The sequence below is a fragment of the Tiliqua scincoides genome, chromosome 1, assembly GCF_035046505.1.
Source record: "Tiliqua scincoides isolate rTilSci1 chromosome 1, rTilSci1.hap2, whole genome shotgun sequence".
NCBI classification, from domain to species: Eukaryota; Metazoa; Chordata; class Lepidosauria; order Squamata; family Scincidae; genus Tiliqua; species Tiliqua scincoides.
In genome coordinates, this window is record NC_089821.1 from 181,876,401 (window position 1) to 181,901,835 (window position 25,435).

At 43.0% G+C, this 25,435-nt stretch overlaps 1 protein-coding gene across 1 annotated transcript in view; it reads right to left on the bottom strand.

The window, feature by feature from the left end:
• The window catches only part of IBTK (inhibitor of Bruton tyrosine kinase), a 62,368-nt gene extending 37,879 nt beyond the window's left edge, over positions 1 to 24,489 (bottom strand). Inside the window, exons 1-7 of the mRNA XM_066612471.1 lie at positions 24,322 to 24,489; positions 10,785 to 11,446; positions 9,119 to 9,215; positions 6,406 to 6,530; positions 4,367 to 4,477; positions 2,891 to 3,061; positions 18 to 135 (exon numbers count right to left, since the gene is read on the bottom strand). Of these exons, the coding sequence (XP_066468568.1) occupies positions 18 to 135; positions 2,891 to 3,061; positions 4,367 to 4,477; positions 6,406 to 6,530; positions 9,119 to 9,215; positions 10,785 to 11,108 (946 nt within the window). The 5' untranslated portion in view covers positions 11,109 to 11,446; positions 24,322 to 24,489. The remainder of the gene's footprint in view (positions 1 to 17; positions 136 to 2,890; positions 3,062 to 4,366; positions 4,478 to 6,405; positions 6,531 to 9,118; positions 9,216 to 10,784; positions 11,447 to 24,321) is intronic.
• Positions 24,490 to 25,435: the final 946 nt, after the last annotated feature.

Below are 25,435 nucleotides of genomic sequence, written 5' to 3' on the forward strand. Positions count from 1 at the left end.
AATTCTTACTCTCTCACCTAGCTGTCCACCATTCAATCCCATTGTATACACTGCTTCTTTTGTCCACAGAACTGTATGGAATCTGCCTGCAGCCACACCAACAACCATTCTTCCTTTAAGATTTTTTGCTTGAACCTATAAGAGAAACCCAAAGTACACACATATCACAACCAGGTTAGAACAGTATATTCAGGGTACATATAAATCATATCATTCAGAGGACAGAATGAATATGCTAAATACAGACTGGAAAAAGCATACTTAAAGACAAGTGGAAAAACTAGGTATATGTCTTTCAATATTATAATACTGCAACATCAGAGCTCCCCTCTCCACACTTCCCTTTTACTTGAGGGAAGTTTCATGACAGGGTCAAGAGGAAAAAGGCTTCACTAAGACATATGAAACTATCACCACTGCATAGTTTGTAATACCAGGCAAACAGATCATTTTGTCAATTGCTTGTCTCTTTCAGCTGGCCACTGAGGAACAACAGATCCTAGTCAGCCCATGAGCCAAGACTAGCCTATATTAGTCCATTGGAAATTCCAGCTCACCTGACCAGATCAGAGGAAGGGGTGAAATACCCATGTGATCCTAAAACATCCAGTAAGATGGGACAATGATCTTAGTAAAGCTAGGTCTTGACTTGACCTTAAGGATGATCTTGCATATGCTCTGATGGCTCTCTCAGAGTTCATCGGTGTGTGATCAAGCCACCCACCTGTCTGAATTTGGAATGAAGTCCACCCATTTGCCTGTATTTGCAGTGAAGTCCAGACAGCTGAGGTCACAGAAAGTATCTCAGTCAGGATCAGTGAGATAGATCAATTAGGGCAGAAGTTCCCAAACTTAGAGCAGTCAGGGCACCCTTTTTCATGGTGGCCTCTTCTTTCCAGTTCTCTTGGGAGCCACACTCATGGATGTTGTGCAATCCAATGTGGCAGCACCTGGGAGAGCCTAGAAGAAGAGGTCACCAGGAATATTCCATGACACCACTCTGAATTCTGCATGGTGCCCTGAGGCACTGAAGCGCACAGTTTGGGAACCACTGCATTAGGGAGTTTATTTTGCTGTGTTGGCTACAATTACCTGCTATAAGATTTGCTAAGATCTGCAACTAGGATTTCCTACTGACCAAGACATTTTTGTAAGCATGCTTGTTCTGTTTCTTCCTTTTCATATGACCCTTATTATCCTAAAATCCCCTTTATGTTATCCCCTATACAAACTTCTTTTTATGTTTTAATTCTCAGTTGCTTATTGTTAGCCAAAGCTTTGTTCTACCACTCCTTGACCATTCCTACATGCTACAGTATAGCTTTTTAGGAATTCTCCACGTAACTTTTAAAGATGGTCTTTCTCTGGCTGGCTTTAATCCTGTGGAGAAAGCAGAGTATACCATTTTGACCCAGGACAAAGGGACAGATCTGGGAGAAAGATTAAAGCATCAGCACCAGAACGTACAGTTTTACACACACACACAATCACCAAAAGTGGAAACAGCAGCAACTCTGGAATTCACTGTTCAGTAAAGTCATGGTATTCTCCTACCAGATTTTAATTGTTTTCAGTTGCCTACAATTGCTGTAATTGTTACAGTAAGGATATAGTGGGCTTTTACAACTATTTTCACAATGCTGCTGCTGGCACTTAGATTGCTCTGGTTGTGTTTTTAAAACTATGAATTGTTTTATATTTTGCTTCTGAAGTCTGTTTTGCTTACAGGCAACCTAATACGGAGCTGCCTGGTGTGCAAGTCTGCCACGGCGCCAAAATGGCTGCTGCAGCATCCTGACTGCACTGGGCAGCCACTGGCTCCACTGGGCCTGCGGTAAGGCTCGCAAACGTGCTGTACGACATGTTTGCAACAGTGTGCGCTGGCAGTAAGCTGGTATGCATAGCGCTAGATAGGGCCCTTAAACACCGAGATCAAGAGCTCCAAGATGCTGCAAGAGAAACAAAATGCTTGTTCAGCCACTGACACTGAAAGCTGTGCTTAGAATATAAATACATATTATGTAGCCTTTTCAACACCATTTTCACTTCTGAAAATACATAGATCTGAGTTATAACCTACCCCACTATAATATTTTGGAGAACAAAATCATAAAATCCCAACTGCAATTACTATTCCTCCTCCCCTTATTGCACTGTTCAGAGAGATAATAAAATCAAAACTATTAATATGTATATCCTGTCATCTTTCATATGCTAAAATGAGCTTTGAATAAAGTGGGACAGAAATTTTTCAATTAAAAAAAATGCCTTTTCACCCATTTATCAAAAACCTTTGATTTGGAGTATGGAATTCCACTGCAGTTTCAACTATGTTTTGAAAGAGATTCATTTTCATTTGAACTACAACAGTTCTCCCAAAGTGATGACTACAGGGATGTAAAAACATAAGAAAATCTCTGCAGAATCAAGTCAAGGACTATCTAGTCCAGCATCCTATTTCCTACCACAGCCCACCAGCTGTCTCTAAAAAGCCCGCAAGTAGGAGATGAAGGCATTCCTCTCCTACCATTGTTCCCCTGCAACTGGTTTTCAGGGACTCAGCTAATCAGCCCTCTATAAACATGTTCTTCACTTCTTGGTTCAACTGCAAGCAATGCAGCTGACCACTGCTCACAATTTACTCCTCCTATGAAGAATCATGTAACAAGATGGGCTATGAAAAAGTCTGGGAAAGTTAAAGGCTTGTGGCCATCTTGGAGCTTAACCATCTAGAATGTGTTTTTTTTTTTTACTACAGATGCCACAGATATTACATAAATCTGTTGCACTATGTCCAGTATACCCGCGTCTACGTGTGCCTGAGGAGTATACATGCCTCTAATTCACTGTTAAGCTAGACACTACCCATTTACTCAGAAGTTATTTTTACCTGTCTGGGAACATTGCAATTGGCGGGAGGAGGAACAATACCCAGCTGATGAAAAGTATTCAAACCAAAGGTATACACATAGCCATCTTCTGTTAACACAACTGTATGATCTTTAGCTGCTGTGACTTGTGAACACTGATGAACCATCAGGCTTTCCACCAGTCTAGGAATCTAAGATAAAATGGGAAACACTGCAATTATCATCTCTCTCACAAGCAGGAGTTTTACCACTGTAATCAAAATCAAAGCAAAACCTTTCAATAAAAAATGGTATTTTATTCTGTATGCCCTGTCATAGGGAGATCCAAATGCTGAACAATTTGGTTTATATGCAACCTAGCAATTACTTTATTATGCTTAACCCATTTCTGCCCAGCCCACAGGTGTACACAGTTGGTCCCTGTTGCGTATATGCAATGTTAGGCAGAAATGGCTTAAAGGTGGTATATACAGGGTTGCACGGAATTTTTGCACCCTTGGTAGTCAGTCAAGATTTATGGTCTCCCCCAAAAGGGGGATCATTTTGCAGCTGCAGTGTGCTTTGGCAGTACTTGGCAACACAAAAATGCTCCCTTTTCAAATACACCAAAGCACATGCAGAGACAAGCTCTCTGATTCCTTCTCTCACTTTCAGCTTGATTTTTTTTTAATATTGTATTTTACACATGAATAAGCAACCATCGGCACAACTATTTTAAGAGGAAAAGTGGGGTAAAAATGTTTAAAACAAACTAGACGGGCATTACAAAAGAATACATCAAAAAGGTATGAACCACATTGGCATTTGTGAAAACCCATTCACTGAAAAGAGAATCTCCATTATATAGATAATTTTTATATATTAAACTTGCACTGCTTTACTGTCCATTGCCTTACACGCAAAGGCAACTTGAACTAGAACTTGAACTAGAAAGAACACCATTACACCAAAGAAAGTAATGAAAAACAGCTTGTATTGTCTTGCACTGGAAAGTTAGTTTATTGCTTATGCACTTCCACAGCACTGAACACCACAATTTCTAATAAAAAAAATGATCTATTCAACTGGAGTCTTCAGATTGCATTGATTTAGTTTTCTCATGGTCAACAAGACCATGTTGTCAGTACTTGGGACAACTAAACTTAAAATGTACATCCCACCCTGTTCAAAATCTCAGCGCAAAAAATTCTACCACTAAAACAGAAAATGTATCAAAAAAAGTGAAATCTACAACATATTTTAATCTTTACCACACACAGCCAACAACATCAACATGAACTAGCATGTTACATTTTACAGTTTATGAACACAGTCGATCTCTGCACTGCAACAGAAGCAGTTTCCAGTCCTCAGCATGTCAAAATCAGATTCTAAAGTACTGCAGGACAGCTACTATAAATAAATAACACCAATGTATGTGTAATACAAGTCTTAGGAGATCAGATACTATTTCTGAAAGCCAGTTTTCACAATTCAGGATATTAGTTTGAGAATACCAAGCAAGTCTGTTCATCACCATGACCCAAACGACCTCCTTGACCATGTCCACAGGTATACACTTGTCCTTTCTGGGAAAGAAACACCGAATGAAATTTAGAAAGCACCACCTAAGGAGAGAAAAAAGTGCATTGAATAGAGATAATCTACCTGCAGGTTAATGTCAACTTCTTTGAAGGACTCAGGGCCCAATCCTATCCAACTTTCCAGTGCCAGTGCAGCTGCAATGCAGCCTTGTAGAAAGGGACAAATGCTCCCTGACCTGGAGGACGTAAGGTAACATTTGCCCCTTCCTTGCAGGGTGCAGCACATGCCCCACTGGCATGGCTGCACCTAGAAAACTGGATAGGAATTGGCCCTCAATCAGTTTAATAAATAAAGACACCTAAAAGCTAGTCTGAAAAAACTGCACACTCCTAGGTTTATAAAATGCTGAGTACAGAATCCTTGTCATCTTTTGTTAGAAAAACATGCATCAATAGGACATAACAGGAAAAACAAGTATTTCCACCCACTCAACTCGCATTTCCGTGTAAAAAATAAAACACGACCATGAGACGTAAGAAGCCCATATTGCCAAGATGGTTAAAAATAAGAGATCAGAAATGCAAACTGCAAATGACATGGGGTATGCTGTATCTGCAAGACTCATACCCGTGGTTTCATCCAACCATGGATTGAGATGTACTCCCAGGAAAAAAATTCCACATACCCCCTTGTCATGGATATGTACAGTTCAGGCCTAGTAGCATTGCAAGGCCTGAACCAAGCTAAAACAGTAACACAGAAGTGGCTTGCATTTCCTAGCTGCTAGGATTTAAATCTCAATGGAAGGTGATTATGTAGCACCTAGGCAGCCAGAAAGACGCCCATCAAGGATGGAATGCAGCTGCAGATCTCCAGGGGGAGGGAAGAGCTGAGAGGGCAAGCTTCCAGCCCCACTTCCAGAGGACAGGGTCTTTGTTCCTTGTCTCTTGGTGAGAAAGGTGGTGGGTGCACATCCTGCCCCACCAGGACCATGTGGCCATAGGTAACTGACCTGAGCATCTACAAAAGAAGCTGACCCAGGTGAGGGTTAGAGAATAATAGAGTTAGCAAGTTAGCTTTGTTGTTTTATGCTGTTATGTTTCCTAGAAGTTTTTCTGCCTCTAGCATTTGCTGCCTTTTGTAACCTTTTGTAACCCTATGTATTTAATAAAGTAGAAAATCCTTTTAGGTTCATTTTCTGTTGGGGACAAAGGTTCAGAATCCTGCCTAGCCGTTCAGCAAGCTACCAAAAATCCTCATTGTGGACCAGTAACTTGAGGACTGAGACTTTAAGTAAAGAAAGTGCTCAGTGCCTACAAGGGATACAGTTAAGCCTAAAGGGTCTTGGTTTCCCTGGACTGAGGCACTGGCTCTTACAGGGTGGTGGCAGTACTACCGAACAGGGATCTTTGAGGGCTCTAGGGTTCAGAACCAACAACTCTGAGCACCCAAAACCCTGGGAGTGAGACCCAAGTGTACGACACCCCTGCAAAAACTTCCATATATTCTGCTGTAGCAGAATCAGGTCTGGAACAAGATCTCTCTGAAGCACTTGTTCACAATGTTTCATTCACATTGCACCCACTGTTTTTATCATTTTTACGCAGTTTAACAAGCGGATTTGAGCATGCCTGTTTTTATCATATCTGCATAGAGTCCCAGTACCAAACCCCTGCAGATATCATATAACAGTATAAAAAAAGACTTCTTTCCAAACAGAAACAGCATTTTCGGAATTGAAAGGGGGAAAAGTGCCACATGTTTGACCTACACGTATCATCTTACACCTAAGCAGTTTCCATCATTTAAGGCAGGCTAGGATCACTGGTCAATCTACATCAGAGTCATCTTCATGTGCAAATACCATGAGATACAGATTCAAGAATCTCAACATAGAGAAGGAATGCAAAAGAAAATTCAGTACTGAAGCTCTTCTACTTGGTGGCTTAATTCTGAAAAGAATGTACTTTATACTAACTAAATCAAAGCACTATTCATATGTTTAAATTACCTGTTTAATATAAACACCATTCCTAGGAAAGAGATCCACCAACTCAGGATGATGTTTACTCTGCTGACTGCCATGGCCCAAAGTAAAGTTGATGTTGTTTCCCCAAGTGTAGACATCTGTAGGATCTAACACAAAGTGATAAACGCCATTTGTATTATCTTCTACACTTATGTATGAAATGCATTTTAGTTTCTCTTCTGTGTTTTGCTGAATAGCTTCTTTCCAGATATTCCACAACAGGACATTTTGGGAATTAATCCTAAAAAATTCTAGCACATCAAAATTTATTATCATGACAAAATTCGATATCTAAGCATTTGCAAAACAAAAGTCTAGATAACATGATCCCAAAATTCACAGTTCCAGATTGTCAATTCAACTTTTATCTTAACTGCATGATTAGAGGATTGCGTGTAACAAAGAAGATCAAGAACAGCTCTAAACGTATATGAACACAATCAGGACATCTGCTAGAATTGGTGTTCTCAATGCATTTCAATATACAAATCTTCTTCAAAGAAACTTCTGAGTCTTTTACGAACCAGCTCAAGCTAAGGCTTGGATGATATCATAATGCATTCTTATTGAGCAGGCTAATGAATTAAATATTCTCTTGACAAAGATTTTTTGTTAAATCTCAAATACATTGGAACACCAATATTAATAGCTGTCTATGTGTTTGTGAAGACGCACCCAGACAAAGTAGAGCAATCCTAGGCTTACTGAAAATATCTGAATAAAAGGTAAGCAGGGGTCCATATTTCAACCCACCCAGACAGGTAACCAGAGTCATCAAGACTGTACTAGCAACTAAGATTCTCATGTACTCACTAAGCAACTGTTGAAGAAAAACCAGGAGAGAAAATGATAGGCTAGCCCAGTGTTATTCAAACTGTGAGGCGCTGCTCCTTAGGGAGGCACCAGGAACTCAAAGGGGAGGCGCGGGGTGTCCTTTCACGCAATACAGTCACACCCCTGGGCAGAATACAAGCCCGTCTTCTGCTCTTTTTTTTTGAAGCAGAAGAAACGGGAGTTGCTCAGCTGCTCCCTCCTAGAATGACTGCGAGAATGGCTGCTGCCGCCCTGCCCTCTTCTCGCTCCACTCCGAGGCTGCCGCCTTCTGTGTTCGCTGCATGTTGTTTCCAAAGCTCTTTTACTCCAGCCCCCATCTGGCAAGTACCAAGCATGCTCATTTTGCAGTCCTTGTCCTTGCTAACCGTCAGAAAGAAACCCTCCTTGATCCTTGTCTGGTTGGTTCCTAGTTCCCAGCCTGGGATCGCTTCTCATCAAAGTGAAATCTCTCTTTTCAACCCCCTCCCTCTTCCACTCCCCCCTTTCGATCTCCAAACCTTCCCGCTTTCCTCCCCCTCCCCAAATAAAACACTTCCTATTTTACCAGTCACCAGGGGTCTTAAAGTTGTTTCCATGCAGTTGGCAAAGGGGGGGGGGGAGAGAGAAGCACACACTTTACTTGGCCAGGAGCAGGAAAAGGGTACTGTTTTTAAAGTGATTTATTAATCTTGTTGTTTGAGTGAAGAGGAGAGGCTGTATTTTTAAAGTGATGAATCTTGCTATTTGAAGGGAATACTTATCAGCCATTGATGAAGTGATTGCCAGCCCAATCCTATCCACACTTTCCTGGGAGTAAGACCCATTGACTCTAATGGGACTTACTTCTGAGTAGGTATGTGTAGGATTGGGCTGTGCATCTCCTAGTATAGGAGACAAATCAGCTTCCAACCAAACCCTTATCAGCTCTGATATATTTTCATAGTCTATTTTTGTTTTCCCCACCAGCTGCTGGAAAAATTTAATTTCATTAAATTAATAAAGGGATCCTCCTTGGATTCTTCTGTCCAAGGAGAATGGGAGAAATGACTAGTTGGATTGGGGTCCACAGGGGTGGGTGTGTGTAACGTTGGTCAGACTGGTTGTTCACAAAGTTCACTTGATAAAACAATTCTATTGGTATGCTTACAAAGTTAAAAAAAATGAGTCTTCCTGGACCAGACAAAATCTACCTACTCCAGCATCCTGTCTCCAACAGTGATCAGCAGCTGATCATTTATAAAGCATGTATATTGCTGTGTATTAATAATATATTTTTAAGATCTGCATTTAATTAATGATATGATTAATATAATTAATATTAATATAGTTGATATTTCTGGCCACTTCCTGTTTAATGATGTCACTTTCAACCCTCAGGAACATGATGGGGAGTCATGGCCAACAGCCACGGGGGGGGGGGGTCAAGGGAGCCACTGGCCAGAAAAGTTTGAGTGTCACTGGGCTAGCCCATTGCTCTTCTATTGAAGGGGGGGATCCTATGACTGTTCTTAAATCAGCTGCACTTGCTACAATTGCCAAGCACTATTGCCAAGCACTACTGCCTTAGAGTGGGAGGACAAACCCCAATGAGCCCAATTAAGTCCCACCCTTAGTATTCATCCTCTTCTCTGCTTGCTGGAACAGTGATAGCAGCTGATGAGACATCTGCCAGCTGACTATGCAGATAGACCTCCTAGAGCTTCAAGGGAGTGTTTTATCCAGCATCTGACATTTAAAGGCAAGCCCACTCTCCAGAAATTCAGTATAATCAAACACACATGTTGCATTGCATTTTACAATAGCATGTATTCTGTAAAACACGGTTATGTTTACATATTAAACATAACTGTAAAATTAATGATTATTTTATGCAATGACCTACCAGTATTCTTGAATACAACATGAGCTGGTCTGTCCTTCATTACCAGGTCCAAAGCAGACAAACCTTCTTTATCTGGCACATACAAGTTCACACCATGCTAGAAGTGGGTGGGAGAAGCAATACAGAAATCAATAATTTTATTAATCCTCAACATTAGTTGATTTCCATTTCCATTTTACAGAAGAAATCCAAAAACATTTTACATTTAGAGTTCATTATTTAATGGCACAATCCTATCTGGTGCAGACAGTTGCAAACATGCACCAGTTGGAAGATCAGAGCCTTCCTGCCAGTGTGAAGAGCAGCACCCATCAAAGCAGGTACGTTCTGTGCAGAGCTACGCAGGTGTAGGGGGAAGGAATGTAACGGGCAGCATCAGGGGATGGGCAGATCAGGGCTGGGAGGGGTCAGGATCAGCAGCAGTGCACACAGTATCCCCCCTTCCTGGGCCTGATCCGCCAACATGGATCAACACGGACTTGCACCAGTGATATTGCACAGACCGACTGTGCAGGCTGAGGTTTATCTTGAGGCAAGGGAACAAATTATGTCCCCTTATTCCAAGAGACTTAACACCTGCAGGATGCAGTGTAGCCTATGCCAGCACTGCTACATCGTCATGGGGATGTTTAGGTAGGATTGGGCTACAAACATATCATGTCCTTTTAGGTAAAAAATAGAGTAAAGCATCATAACACACGTTTTAATTAGTATATATAAAATTCATCAACTAGTTTTAATTATTTCATGGAGAAATAAATCTAAGTTCAGAAAATGGCAGCCTGGCATTGTAAAAAAAGATGATCTGAAATAGGTGATCCAGGAAGCTGTTTAGCTAGCATGTCAAATGCACCTTTTTTTCTCTGATGTGATGCTGCTACTTTGGAAAGTTTTCAAAACTAGTAAAAAGTTGACAGCATTACAGAAGCAGACAATGAAGTGTATCTTGTGCAATTTGTGTGAATCAGGCCTAAGACACTGAACACATTACAGTTCACATTTTGCTCCTACGTTTACTTCCCCCTTACTTGTTTTAAACTAAAAAACATTATTTTGATCTTTAAAGCATGCATATTACTCTGATGCATAATTTTTAACTTATTTGTTAGCGTTCAAAAATTATTTGTACTTTCTCAGACGGGGTGCCAAACTCATTTCATACAGAGGGCCCAATAGCATTCATGATGCCTGCTAAGAACAGGAAGTGAAGTCATTAAAACAGGTCATAACCAATAATAAGTACCTTTTCTCACTTAGGAACTCATTAACTACAAATGACAGAAGACAAAATACACAAATATCATATTTTAAGATATGGGAGAACCCAATTTTCATGTGGGCTGCCCTTTCAGCAGTAACACCTCAGCACTGCTCAGCAACTGAGAGGCTGAATAAAAAGCTTTTGCGGGCTACATCCCACCCCCAGGCCTTATGTTTGACACCCCTGTTCTAAGACAGTGGCTCCCAATGAGGATTTATTCACTTAAAACCAATGTCAATCCCTTGAGACAAATTCTTGTTGCAATTTATCAGGAAAAATTGATACAGAGTGCATATATGTGATGAAATTTTGCAGTAATTATATCAAGTGTTCTTTTTGCTCAATGTTTGGTTTCTCAAGATTTTAGGTACATTCTACAGTTGCTGGGTTATCAGGACTACTGACCTTCAGCAATGACCACGCACAGTCTATATGTCCATAGAAGATGCCTCGGTGCAAAGCTGTCCATCCCGATTCTTTGTCTTTTGCTGACAAATCCACTTCATTTGTTTCTGCCAGCCAATCCAGTACACCTTTCTTACCACAGGAAGAGGCAAGATGGAGGGCACTCCTGCCAAACATGTCCTTGCTTGTTGCTGCATTATAGCAGTGAGAAGTAAGAAAGGCCTTGATCTGGCCTTCATTTCCTCGGGTCACTACAGAGACAATATCCAAAGCATGCTGTGGTGATCGACACTTCAAGGTGCAGTCTGGCATCAAAGAACTCATCTTACTCTTTCCTAAACTGTTCCCCCCTGCAAGAGAAGCCCCTGTCAACACACCAGGGCACTCTGCTTTTGCTTCTTCTTCACAAGAAGGTCATGATTTCCAAGTAGTTCAGTTTCAGACAGCTGCCATGAGGATCATTGTGCTGTTAAAGCTTGGCATTTAAAAAAATAAATATTTTCACCAATATAAATTTATATTTAAGTCTTCATTTCTTCATCTACAAATTACTGTATTATTGTCCGGGGGAGGAATTCCAGAAGGCAACCAAAGGAGTGGGGAGGGGGATTCCCCCTCCACACTTTCTAGCTCTTTTAGATTGCCATAATTGCAAGGGAGACCTGAAAGAAGAGGAGGGGAGAGAAGATTAGATTTGTGAAACATTTAAGAAATTAGCTTTATCAGCAGAGATGAGGGCATTTATTAAAAACTTTATTCACTCTTCGTCATCATCATCTTCAGCATTTATATACTGCCTTGCAACAAGAAGATCACAAGGCAGTTTACAAAGTCAAATAACTAAGTGGCTCCCTGTCCCAAAAGGGCTCACAATCTAAAAAGATGCAGAAGAACTCTAGCAAACAGTCATTAGTTAAGACACTGCGCCAGGGTGAAGAAGGATAGTTACTCTCCCCCTGTTAATATAAGAGGAACACCACTTGAAAAAGTGTCTTATGCCCAGTTAGCAGGGGATGGACAGAGAAAGCACTTTACCCAGCATGGACAGAGAAAGCACTATGCTTATTATGCAAAACAAATACAGGGTTTACATTCTGTGCGCATGCTAACCAAAGCAGAATCTGGGTTCATTTTCATGGTCAGATTAAAGTCCTCAGAAAAGAGCTTGAACTGGCTAGTTCTCTTTAAGGAAAAAAAATTTAAAAGATGAGAACAGGACTCCTAGAGGCAGGTGGGCCGGGCTTTCATGTCCAAGCACATCTCCTAGTTCCTTCTCCTTCTCTCTTATCCTTTAATAAGATAAATTAACCCAACCAATTGCCAAAAGAAAAGCAAACCCCCCAAATGGACACAGTGTAGTGGGTACAAACTCAAAAAGAAAAATAAAAGCAACAAGATTTAAACATATTCCCTGCTTCTGTCTTATTTGGCACATTTAACGGTTGACCCAGACACTGACAACTCCAACTGGGTCAAGTTCATAAAACTGGGAGATTGGGTGTTTGCATTTGCATTCAAATGATTCAGTAAGCTCCAGATTTCATTAAAAGGATAGCTTGTTATGGAAAACAAGCCACAGAGAGCCTCAAACGCACAAGTTCCCTCCTCATCCTTTCTTACATTAGGAGAATAAACAGAAGCTTCTAGTTTGCAGTAAAGCTTTGGTTCTCCTGCATTTCTTTTTCCTAGAGCAGTGTTTCTCAAACTGTGGGTCAGGACCAACTAGGTGGGTAGCAAGCCAATTTCAGGTGGGTCTCCATTCATTTCAATATTTTATTTTTAATATATTAGACTTGATGCTACCATGGCATGTGACTGCATTTGGGAAAATGTTACAGACCTGTACTTTGAACAAGCTACTATGTATATCCTTTTAACAATGATAGTCAATTGGACTTACTCCTGCGTAAGTGTGGGTAGGATTGCAGCCTAGGATTGTAAAAAACTTTCCTGCTTGATGATGTCACTTCCGGTCATGACATCACTTCTGGTGGGTCCTGACAGATTCTCATTCTAAAAAGTGGGTCCCAATGCTAAATGTGTGAGAACCACTGTCCTAGAGAACTATAGGCTTGATCCAGTCACATGCAGGTGCAGTACTTGTGGACTCCTTTTGCTGTCCTCCCACTCCCACAAGCTTTGAAGTACTAATCAACCAACAGCTCCTCTATGATGTTTTCAAGGGCTTATTATCCAGTTATAGCAAAGATGAGAAAGAGATAAAAAACGCTATTCATTAGTAAAAATAGGTTTGTTGTAGCACTGACTGAAATAATTTAGAATACAAAATACATCACTACAAACATTACCAAATACTGATACTGAATATCTACTATCAATCTACCAAACTAAAAATCTACTGATGTTTTATAGAATATATAAATACTACTAGTGATAAAACCCAGATCATTAAATACTAGCAATAACAAATGACATTTGGAATTACCGTATTTTTCGCTCCATAAGACGCACTTTTTCCCCCCAAAAAAGTGGGGGGGGGGAGTGTGTGCGTCTTATGGAGCGAATACTGCAAAAAAGAGTGCACGTTGGGGACCTTAATGATGCCATGGGGAAGCCTGCAGCCAGATCAGAAAGGGAAGCCGGGGCTGGGCTGGGCTGGCTGCTGCCCTCGCGCCGGCGAGAGCTCGCCTCCCGCCCGCCTCTCGCTCCGCCCACTGCCGGGCTTGGCCGGGAGCCACCGCCAGGAGATGCGCTGCTGCTGAGGCCGGAGCGTCCGCCCGTCCCTCGCCCCGCAGCCCTCGCCCAGGTAAGACCGGCGGCGCCCGGCCGGGAGTGCACCCGCCCCGTCGGGCAGCGCGCCGAACTGCGGAACTTCCTCGCTGCTTGGCAAACTTCGCGGCCACCACGCTCTGCTGCCACCACAGAGCTGCTGCTGGTGCTGCCACCCGGGGGCGCCGGCGGCGCACGTGCCCGGCCTGGCCCACTCTCCGCTCATCGGCACACCTCCTCCCGCGGGTGTGCCCAGTCCCTGCGCCAGGCAGGCTTTCTCAGAGCTGGCCGGGCGCCCAGGGGAGGGAGGCTGCCTGTCCACTGGAAGAAGGGGGCTGGGGCGCTGCCGCTCCGCTGTCCCACCTCACAGGGCTGTTGGGAGGAGGCAGCGCTTCTCCCGCAGGGAGCGAGGATCCCTCCCTCCACAGCAGCTCTGCGCACGAGTCGCCCTTCACCTGCCGCTGCCCGGCTCCGCAGCTGCTGGGACTGCGCGAGGCTTCGCCCACCCAGGCGGCACCTGCAGGGTCCCGTTTTCCTCCTCTAAAAACTAGGTGCATCGTATGGTCAGGTGTGTCTTATGGAGCGAAAAATACGGTGAATCTCTGAATAAATACAAATCTTTATTATCTGGCACAGGGGTGCCCAAACCCCGGCACAGGAGCCACTTGCGGCACTCGGGGGCTCTCAATCTGGCCCTTGGGGAGCCCCCAGACTCCAGAAACTTGCTGGAGCCCACACTGGCCTGACACAGTGGCTTCACTAGGATTCACGTCACCCGGTACAGGAGGCCTGCGCATCACCCCATGCAGTGGGCAGGGCAATGCCCCAGGTGATGGGCGTGGTTATGTACCATCACCCCTCCCCCACTGGTTTTTTGGCTGTACCTTTTGTTAGAACACAGATATTTCAATGTGGTTTGTTTCATTGCATTCTGCACGAAATTACACATTGATTGATATATAACATGATGGTATTACTCCTCCAAATTCTGATTTTAGTGATTTTTAAAACTTGTAGAGTCACACACGCACACACACACACGCACACACCCCTACCCCTGAGACAACTTACTAACACCTTATTGTAGCAGTTCTCAAACTTTTAGCACATGAACCCACTTTTTAGAATGACAATCTGTCCAGGACCCCTTAGAAGTGATGTCATGGCCAGAAGTGACCCATCAAGCAAATTAAAATAAATAATTATAAATAATTAAATTAAAATAAAAGAAATAATGAAATAAGGAGGAGCCAGTCCTGTTTCACCAAGTGAATCTACCCTGAAGTAAGTTCTATTGTGGTCAATGGGGCTTACTCTCAGGAAAGTGTGGGTAGGACTGCAGCCTCTGAGCCCAATCCTATGCATGTCTACTCTGAAGTAAGTCCCATAGCATTTAATGGGGTTTACTCTGTAGTCTGCCTGCAATAATAAACCCCCAAAAAGAATCAGTGAGATTTCCAGCCCTCCCCAGTGCCCAGTTTAAGGTTCTTCTATTTCAGGCATATCCAGATAAAGACCCACCTGGCTTTGCAAGTGCAGAATAGAAAACTTCCCCTTACCATTCAAGCCTCTTTTTTGTCCTTTTTAGTGGGGGGGGGGGGGCTGCCTTCTGTTGCACTCTAGCTCCATCGGATCAGGACCCTTCTGGGGTCCTCACATTCCCCTTTGCCTGGCATGACCACCAGCCAAGGCACATCTGCCTACTCCTGAGTAAACATGACCCTGAGGCTGCTTTGCTTTGCAGCTGGGAGGGAGGGACTGACCTCCTCCTCGGGTGTTTCGGGGGGCTGCACTCATTGGATCAGGACCATTCTGACATCCTTGGAGTCCTCTCAGCCTGCCCTTTCCAACGGACTAAGGCAAGTCTGCCTACTCACGAGTAAACACGACCATGTAGCTTCATTTCTGGCTCCATAGACTGCAGCTGGGAGGAAGGCAGGGACTTCCTCGGCTGTTTTTGGGGGGCTGCATTCATTTGATCGAGACCATTCTGGTGTCGTTGGATTCCTCCCAGCCTGCCCTTTCCGACAGACTAAGGCAAGTTTGCCTACTCACAACTAAACGCGCGATACGGCTCACTTTCACTTTCCATAGGACTCCATGCATTTTTTCCTTACAATATTTGGCCATACCTTTTGAACGAAAGGAGCGATTTCAATTCTGTTTTTTGCACTGCACTTCGCTGTCCATTCCGCATCCAATGGTGTATGGCATGATGTGGTAGCGCCTAATGCCACGAAGTTAGTGCGTCCTCCCCAGGGCGCGTCACCCCCTGGCGCGTCACCTGGTGTGGCTCGCACCGCCCGCACCCCCCTAGCGACTCCAGTGGCCTGACGCAACTGCTCTCAGCATGAGGAGGACTGTTCGACCTCTCACCTGAGCTGTGGGACAAGGACTCCCTCCACTACTTGCTGTTTTACGTCTGTGATATAGCAGTGGTAGTGAAGGAAAGGCTGACCTTGCTTTGTGCAAGGCCTTTTATAGGTCTTGAGCTACTACAAGACCTTCATTCATTCATATAAGTTCCATCTCTAAAAAATTCATTTATGTAAATTTATTCAAATTTAAATGTAAATTAATTCTTTTTTTCCCCGGTCCCCAACACAGTGTCAGAGAGATGATGTGGCCATCCTGCCAAAATGTTTCGACACCCCTGATCTGGCAGAAAGACACCATCAAAATCTACAGCAGAAACATTTATAAGGGTGCATTTCTTTCAATTCCATTTTCTTCACTCCCAGAAAATCAACTTTAATGGCTGGAGATTAAAGTACAAATACCTGGCCCTTGGTTGGGGAGGGAAACATAAATCATAAGGCTGAAATGTAACTGTCAACCATCTTAATCCAAAAGTGTGTTAGCAGCAGTTACTTAACCTATCAAGCTGACAGCAGAAGGCATAAAGGGAACAAAGTACGGGGCAGGACAACATTAGTCAGAATACTATTTAGGAACTTGCTATAAAAAAAGTAAATTGCTGACATCACCAAGTGCTTTTTGACTCAGCAATTCTTTCTCATCTCTTACCTCACGTTGTGAAAGAATGACAGACAGGTTCAACATGAAAATATTTCCCTAAACATCTGTTTTACTGTAAGCAAGACTGCATTTTGTGCACAGAAATAAGTAACTAAGTTATTATTTCACAACATATCCATATTTCATGGTAATGCTAAAAAAAAAAGTAATTTCTTGTTAAGAGATCAGAAAAAGAAAGCTGTTTTATAATGCAAGGCAAGTTTCTCAGAAATACAACTTTTAAAAAAAGTTTTTTAACACTGGCTAGATTTTTAAGTCAGACATTAAACTAGTTAAATTTTATTAGACATCTGTCAAAATCAGAACTGAGTTTATTTAAAAAGATTTATATCCTCACTTTATGATTTAAGGCAGATTATACACAAAATCCGTGGGGGCTGGGGATAAGAATAGGCCCTCAGTTTGACTGTACTTGTCGTAAGAGGCGACTAAATAGCCACCGGGTAGATGGGGGAAGGCAGCTCATCTGAGACAAGGAAAACTCTGATCCCAAACCTCCACTGCCTTGTGGCTACATCCAGTTATGGAAAAGGCTTCAGGAGTCAACCTCGAGGCAAAATCCGGAGCCAGAGTCCCTGAGGCAGTTCATGGCTGAACATAGTCACGTTCTGGCAACTCCTGCGACGCCACTGGAACCAACCGTATTGGCGTCTGCCTTTCCATTGGACCATTTCAGCGATGTAGAGAGGGGGGATTTGCTGCATGGGTAACAGTCTATCCTCCATGTCTACTTTACCCAGGCTTTGCGCACTGGAGAGGATACTCTGTTCCAAAACCACTATTCAGAGCACGATACCATAGTCTTCCGAGATGCCAACATACACAAAATATTAATATAGAAATTCAATAAAGATAATTTTAAAAACCAGCAAAACACTCATTCAAAGAGAGACAAAAGAGCACAATCAAAAATTAGGAAAGGGCAATTGAAAAGTGTGTTTTCGGCCTTCTTTGAAGAACATGAGGAAAGGAACAAACAGAACCTCAAGTTCAAACATTACCATATGCATGCTTTCCTACCTCCTTGGAGGCTTTGAAATACAGTATCTGGCATTGATCATGTTTGATCATGCCAGATACTATTACTATTATTTATTTACTTATAGAATAAATATTATACTATACTATATTTTAAAGCCTCCAAGGAGATCGGAAAGCATGTGTTTGATCATTTAAGGTAATACTTGCAGGTTTCCATTTTGTTTCTCAATTCCCTTAAAGGAAACACAGTTTTATTTGTTTAGCTATAATGTAAAATAACAGTGCATAACAAGATCCCACAATAGTAATAATTACACTGACTGTTGGGTGTCATGCTACTGTCAAGCAGGAAATTGTCCTTTTATGACCAAGCAGATTTAAAGCAGAAGAGGGAGAAATTCTTTTGTTTGCAATATCACAACATAAACAACTAATCACATCAGCACACCTGCATTGCAGAACCACTTACTGCATATTAACATAACCTCTTCAAACTGGTACAGCGTAATACCAGGACAACATGTACTTTCTCCTTGAGTATATATCTGTGAAGGGCTATTACTGTATTTCTATTTCACAGCAAGGTTTTTATACACTTTCAGAGGCTTCAAACTTTGTATTTTGTTTCCAAGGGCCAGACATCTGCAACGCCTGGATGTTTGTAAAAAACAGTCCTTGCCCAATCACCTATAAAGCAAGCATTGGGGTGGGAGATCTACTTTTTAAAACAGGCAGGATCACATGGGGATCTCACCCAATCTCTTTCTCCATTCCAACTTCAATACTAGAAGCAAGTCAAGCAGGGGAAATTGCACAAAGCAACCAAGTGTGATAAAGTAAGGCAGGGCAGAACTCTTCCTCCACCCACTTTACAGCTAAATGGGACAAGTAACTGTTTGAACTACAAACACAGCCCCAAATGTCTAGTCTGGTCCTATGCCATTCTGTATGCATCAGAATAGACTTGAGAGCAGAGTTTCCAGCATCTATAAGGGAACATATCAATTTCTCCCTCCAAAACAGTACCAAACAGAATAGAAAAAGCAGAGAGGGAAAGGGGTCTGGACCCACAACCAATAACAAGACGATGAGCAAGGAAGTGTATCAAGCCACCAAGAATTGATCTAGAGCTGTAAAACCAAAAGAGCAATTTTAACCAATCTCTTTAAGAGCCAGCCCACCAGTGTTTTGCTCCACTTCTCTCTCTCTCTCTCTCTCTCTCTCTCTCTCTCTCTCTCTCTCTGCCACTACCACTGTTGTTGTTTCATGCCACATAAATAAAGTGCACACCAAACAACTAGGCATACTAACTTCTGCTCATAACAATTAAAACATACTGGTCTGTAATTAAATAAAGTCCTTATATGATCTAGTATAATCCAAAGCCTATAGTCATACAGTTCACATCCAATGTAAAATTATCTCTGCTTAAAGGCAAGAGGTTTCTGCTTGGCTCCCTTCATGCAAAGATACAAAGCAGATTGAGTTACTCTAAGGCAGGGGTGCCCAAACCCCGGCCCTGGGGCCACTTGCGGCCCTCAAGGCCTCTGAATGCGGCCCTCAGGGAGACCCCAGTCTCCAATGAGCCTCTGGCCCTCCGGAGATTTGTTGGAGCCCGCACTGGCCCGATGCAAGTGCTCTCAGCGTGAGGGCGACTGTTTGACTTCTTGAGTGAGCTGTGGGATGAAGTCTTCCTCCACCGCTTGCTGTTTCACGTCTCTGATGCTGTAGCAGTAGCAAAGGAAAGGCCAGCCTTGCTTTGTACAAGGCCTTTTATAGGCCTTGAGCTATTTCAAGACCTTCATTCATTCATACAAGTTCATCTTTAATATATTCATTTATGCAAACTTATGTAAATTTATTCAAATTTTAAATGTGAATTAATTCTTTTTTCCCCTGGCCCCTGACACAGTGTCAGAGAGATGATGTGGCCCTCCTGCCAAAAACTTTGGACACCCCTGCTTTAAGGCAGTGTTCAGAACTTTCCAAATGCAAGAGCTGGTAGTTATTTCAGAAAAATATTGTTTCTCAGCAAGATGGAAAGTCCATGAAATTTCCTCAGCAGATCATAATATATTCATAGCTTGAGAACTGAACATTGCAAAACATAGTTTGGAGAACAGATCAAGACGTACTGAACAAGATCATGAATATTAACTTCTTAGATTATAAACTGATACAGTATATACAGCACTGTACCTTTAGGATGCTAGCACATACCTGTAATTACTTGCTAGCTTTTAAGTCCAGTAGAAAGCCCACAATAATACAAAACATAACAATTTAACCCCAGATGTCCCGTATTCCCCCCCCCATGGTTGGTTGTTAAAAGGAATCTGTGATGCAACCTATTCAACACCTTGTCATCATGACTATGTTTTTAAGATATTTTAATGTAGGCTTAACATTTGTGTGTATGAACTCTTTTTAAGCCACTATAATCAAAAACACCTACTGTTATCAATCCTATTTAGTAAACAAATTCTGGATTTTTCAAAATAATCTTGACCTAGAGCTTCCTTTCCAAGCTAATTTAATAATAAAGTAATGTTAATCTCACTCCTGCTTCTGTATTGCAGAACATTCAGCCCTAAAAGCAATCAACACTTTAAAATAATGAGGTTTGTAGCAGATGCTATACTACCTAAACATGAGCATCATTACTTACAATTAATATCTGCAAAAGTCAAACAGAATAGTGGGAATAGAAAAGGGGGCTGGCATCATTAAACCCCATCCTGTGCATGCTAGAAGGACCAGGAACACTTCAGTGTACCAGTACAACATTCCAGTGACAAAACAGCATAGGAACCCCAAAGCCTAACAAGTGCCAACCCCACAGTTCTGCTCCCATTGATTCCAGGTGGACACCCTACTGAAAAGAACCACCATGCATAGCAACAACATCAACAGGCATTGACACAGAGACTCCACCCCTCTGGCATCCAGATGTTCACAAACAACAGGAAGCAAACAGTGCAAGGACAGGGAACAAAGAGCCCTCTCAGCAAAGCTCTAGTCTTGATAGATCACATGATAGGAACCCAACTAAGAACAGGTTGCCAAATAGCTATGAGTGCAAGTACTTGTGCAGCAGAAACAACAATTCACTGTGGGATCCCACAGTACTGATGAACTAATCAGACGTGCACTAACTTTATCACAAATACATATTATGACCTGAAAGCAGCTTAGTTCTGTAGCATCCTTGCAGAAAACAACACAGCAGTTGCTTTCCTCAGAATCTTGGGGGTAGCAGCAATGTAGCTACAGAATACCATCTCCACAAAGATAACTGTCCTCCCATACATTGTCGCCTCTGATCCTACAGAAATACAGATTGCTGAAGTCAGGCATAATTATGCACTTCCAGAGATGCAGGTTATACCCAGAAGGCTGTTTGCTTCCCAGTTGACCTCTTGACTGAGCAAACAGTCCAAGAAAAGAAAAATTTCATCTTTTCTGGCAAAAAGCTGGCCATCCCTGCAACTCAAAAAGCTGGCCATCCTCTAATTCACTCATTACTTCCCTCACACAGTTTTTGGTGACCTCAGGCTACTGAGATAATGTACCAAACATACTTAAGATCATCAAAGCATGCTCAGTGAATACTTAGTATTATGACGGGAATGGCAAAAAAGGACATGATTCTTACAGGATACAATATGGCTAAGAATATTTTTATGCTACTTTTAATAGGTGTAAAGAAAAGGCAATGGCAGGCCAGACCACAGTTCAACTGACTCACAGTTTCTTTCTCCCTGGACTACTTGTTATTACCAAAGTGGACTGAGTGAAGTTACCAACAAAAAGCAGATTTAAATTGAATATTTCCATTTATTTTTTAGATACTTCATATATAAAAGTGCATACTACTAAAGCCATAGAAACATAATGATTTGATGTTGCTTACATCTATCATGCTTTGTAACTCATTGTTACACTGTTTACATCTGTTACATTTTCCTTGTTTATGTAGCAAAGGAATTTTCTTCAAGGTTTCCAAACGCAATTTATCAGCTAGACCAGCCATTTTCAACCACTGTGCCATGGCACAGTGGTGTGCCGCAAATGATCTCTAGGTGTGCCTTGCGAGTTTGGGAGAGGGTCATTTATTAGTAGGGCCATTAGGGCATGTGAGCCCCCCACCAACAGCATGGTGTGCCTTGTCAGTTGTAAAAAAACTGACGATGTGCCTTGACAATTTTAGTACCTCATCAGTGTGCTATGAGACAAAAAATGGTTGAAAATCACTGAGCTACACCCATACTTTATACAACCCATGTTTGTCTTTAATCAACCCTAGAAAATGCTGCTTCTTTCCAGTGTACCTTTGTTTTAGTTTGTTCCTTCTCTTTGTCATATAACTGCCCATTCTCTGACTAACTACTTAGAAAGTCTATGTTTTTCATGAGACAAAAAGCTAATGTTCATGTCCTTTGACTGGTAGTTAGTGTAGGACCATTACAGGTGACACAACACTGAAATATTATACTTTTCTCCTGTTGTAGGCACTGGCCTTGCGCTCTAGCATGAGCTCAAGATTTAGAGATTATTTAGATAGGGAGAGGACACATATTCTCCGACAAGACTGGTTGTTTACTTAATTTAATCAGTACTCAGCTCTATGAACTGTACACTCCACCAGAGATAACCACCCTGCTTTTGTGTACTTAGTGATCCCAGGATGAAAGGAAGAAGAGGCAAGGCGTCCTGACCTAGACAGGGTAAACCATCAGTGAGCAACCTGTGTTCAACATAGTCAATCTGAGACATATGAAAATATAAAGCTATTTTGGAAACAATGAAAGAATGCAAGAAGAGATTTTATGTCTGGATAGGTGGGCCATAGGTAAAAGCAAAATTATATTTGCCAGTCCTATTAGCAAAAAATTGAGGAACAATAGATATGGCATAGAAAACTAGTTCTTTGAACTTCAGGTTTGCTATCAGTTTAGGCCTAAACCCTTAGCCAATGTACTTGTCTTACCCACTATCAACTTCTTGGTGTATGACAATTTTGGGGGTAGGAGTTCCCTTATATCAGGGGTGTCAAACATAAGGCCTGTGGACAGAATGCGGCCCCCCGGAAGCAATTAATCTGGGCCTCATTATAAGTGGGCTCTCTCATATCTTGAAAACAAATGTTTGCACATTTTCTCTTCTGTCATTTGGAGCTAATGAGTTCCTATGTTTAAAACAGTGTTTATTTCTAGCCATCACTTGCTTAATGATGTCACTTTTGGCCCTCAGTAGGCACAACGAATGCCAACTTCAGCCTCCTGTGTGAAAAGTTGGAACACCCCTGCCTTATATGTTCTCCCTGTAAGGAATACTGGAAAAAAAATAAGGCAGGGTTGTTCATACTTGTTCCACACGGAGGGCCAAAGTTAGCATTCATGGTGCCTGCTGAGAGCTGGAAGTGATATCCTTAAGCAAATGATGGCCACAAATAAGCACTTTTTTCTCACATAGGAACTCATTAGTTCCAAATGACAAAAGACAAAATGTACAGGTGTTTATATTTTATAATATATTTGTATTAATTTATAATACAAGACCACCTCCCACCATCGCTAAGACTAGCCTCCTCATGATGCATCCCAGGCAACGTGACTTGTCACAGTCAAATAGTCTACATGCAATGGCTGTTGGACCTACAAGGATCAGCCAGCAAGAAGAAGCAACATGAACCCACCCACACCCTCAGTCTCTTAATACAGGGGTGGGCAAACTTTCAACTTTAGGGATCCTGGATCTTTAACAGTAGTATAGAAGTGGAAATTTCAGGAGGTGCAGCTTGTCATCTCACAGATGAGAAGCTGCACCTGCGGAAATTCTTGCTCCTACACCAGTGGTTCTCAAACTTTTAGCACCAAGACCCGCTTTTTAGAATAAGACTCTGTCAGGACCCACTGGAAGTGATGTCATGACCAGAAGTGACATCATCAAACAGGAAAATTTTTAACCATCCTAAACTGCAATCCTATCCATGTACACTCAGGAGTAATCCCCATGATTACTTAATCCCCATTATCATTGTTAAAAGCATACACATATTAGAGCGCAATCCTAACCCTTTAAATCAGTGCTTTCCAGCACTGACTTAAGGGCAACGCAGCACTGACTTAAGGGAACAAACATTCCCTTACTTTGAGGAGGCCTCCGTGAGTGACACCCAACTGCAGGATGCAGCACATGACCCATTGGCACCACTATGCCAGTGCTGGAAAGCACTGACATAAGGGGTTAGGATTGCGCCCTTAGTCTGTTAAAAGTACAGTTCCGTAATACTTTCCTAAATACAGTCACATACCATGGTGGCATCAAGTCTAATACATAAAAACTAAAATACTGAAATGAATGGGGACCCACTTGAAATTGGTTCACGACCCACAGTTTGAGAAACACTGTCTGACACCATGGTTAAAGGTTCAGGATCCCCAAAGTTGAAAGTTTGCACACCCCTGAATCTTAACACAACCACAGCACAGTTGTGTTAGTGGGCATGTCTACTCAGGAGTAAGCCACTCCATTGTGTGCAGTGGTGCTTACTCCCAGGAAAGGGTGCACAGGATGGCAGCCCCAGGCCATCGTGGCAGTACCTCTGAGGGGACTGCCTGCCTTTTCCCTACAAGGAGTAGCTACTCACCCCACCCCCAAGGAGTAGAGAAGCTTCCCCCCCCCCCCAGCGCCTGCCCACACCCTGCTGAACGCCTGCCTGCGGTGCAGCCCAAAGCCACGGTGGAGGCGACGCTGCTGCCCTGCGCCAGTCCCCCCCCCTCACCAGTCGCTAGATGAATGGGCTCGGCCGGCCGCGGGGGGGCGCGCGCTGGGGGGCGGGGGAGCACATCCTCAGTGGCTGCGGAGCGCTGCGGACGGCGCCAGGTGCACAGGCGGCCCCCACGACCGCCACGGCTGCAGCCCCGGCGGGAGGAACTGAGGGCGGCCAGACACGGGCGCGGAAGTAACGCGGCGCCGGATTGGCCGAAGGATGAGTATCCCGAGCGCCGATTGGCTGCGCAGCGAGGAGGCCGGGCGTTCGAAGGGGCTGCTGCGCAGGGCGAGCCCCCTGCGGAGTCCCGGCTTCCTCCTGCTGCGTCATCGCCACGAGGGCTGTCCTGCGCTTCCCTTCCTTGGAAAGAAGACCCACCGGCTTCAGCGGGCTTGCTCCCCTGCAAGGCAGTGCGTCAGAAGACCTGCTGAGGAGCCGCACTGCACCTCTGAGCACCGCTTTAGTCCTGAACTGAGCTGCCCTCCTGGCCACTCTTACCTGGGAGTAAGGCCCATTGGCCATAATGGCACTTTCTTCTGAGTAGACATGCATAGGATTGGGCTCTCGCTTCCAAGGAAGTGTGCATGACAGGATGGCAATTGTGCCCCACGACCCTCAGCGTGTGTCACTGGAAGGAAGTCCCACTGGGTTTAGTGCAGTTACTCCTGGGGAAGGGTGTAGAGCAGTGGTTCCCAAACTTTTTAGCACTGGGGCCCACTTTTTTAAATGACACTCTGTTGGAACCCACCTAGGTTAACCAGACTTTTAAAAAAGGTGATCTAGAAAGAATTTATAAACAAATAAATAAATAGTAACGAGAAAAAGACCCTAAAACATTTATCTCCCTATATTTACACATGCTTGCAGACTGCAGGAGCTGAGCTCTTTGCAGGTAATTAGCAGCTACAGTGTCCGATTTTTGAATAGCCTCAGGGCTTGAGGAAATTAGTTCTGATCTTTCCCTCACTCTGGCAACCCACCAAAAATGAGGTCAAAGCCTACCAGTCAGTCCTGACCCACAGTTTGGGAACCACTGGTGTAGATTAGCAACTTTAAAGATCCTGTTGCCTGACTGAAAAAAGCAGCTTTCAACTTCAGCTTGCTAATGCAAAATATTAAAGGCAGA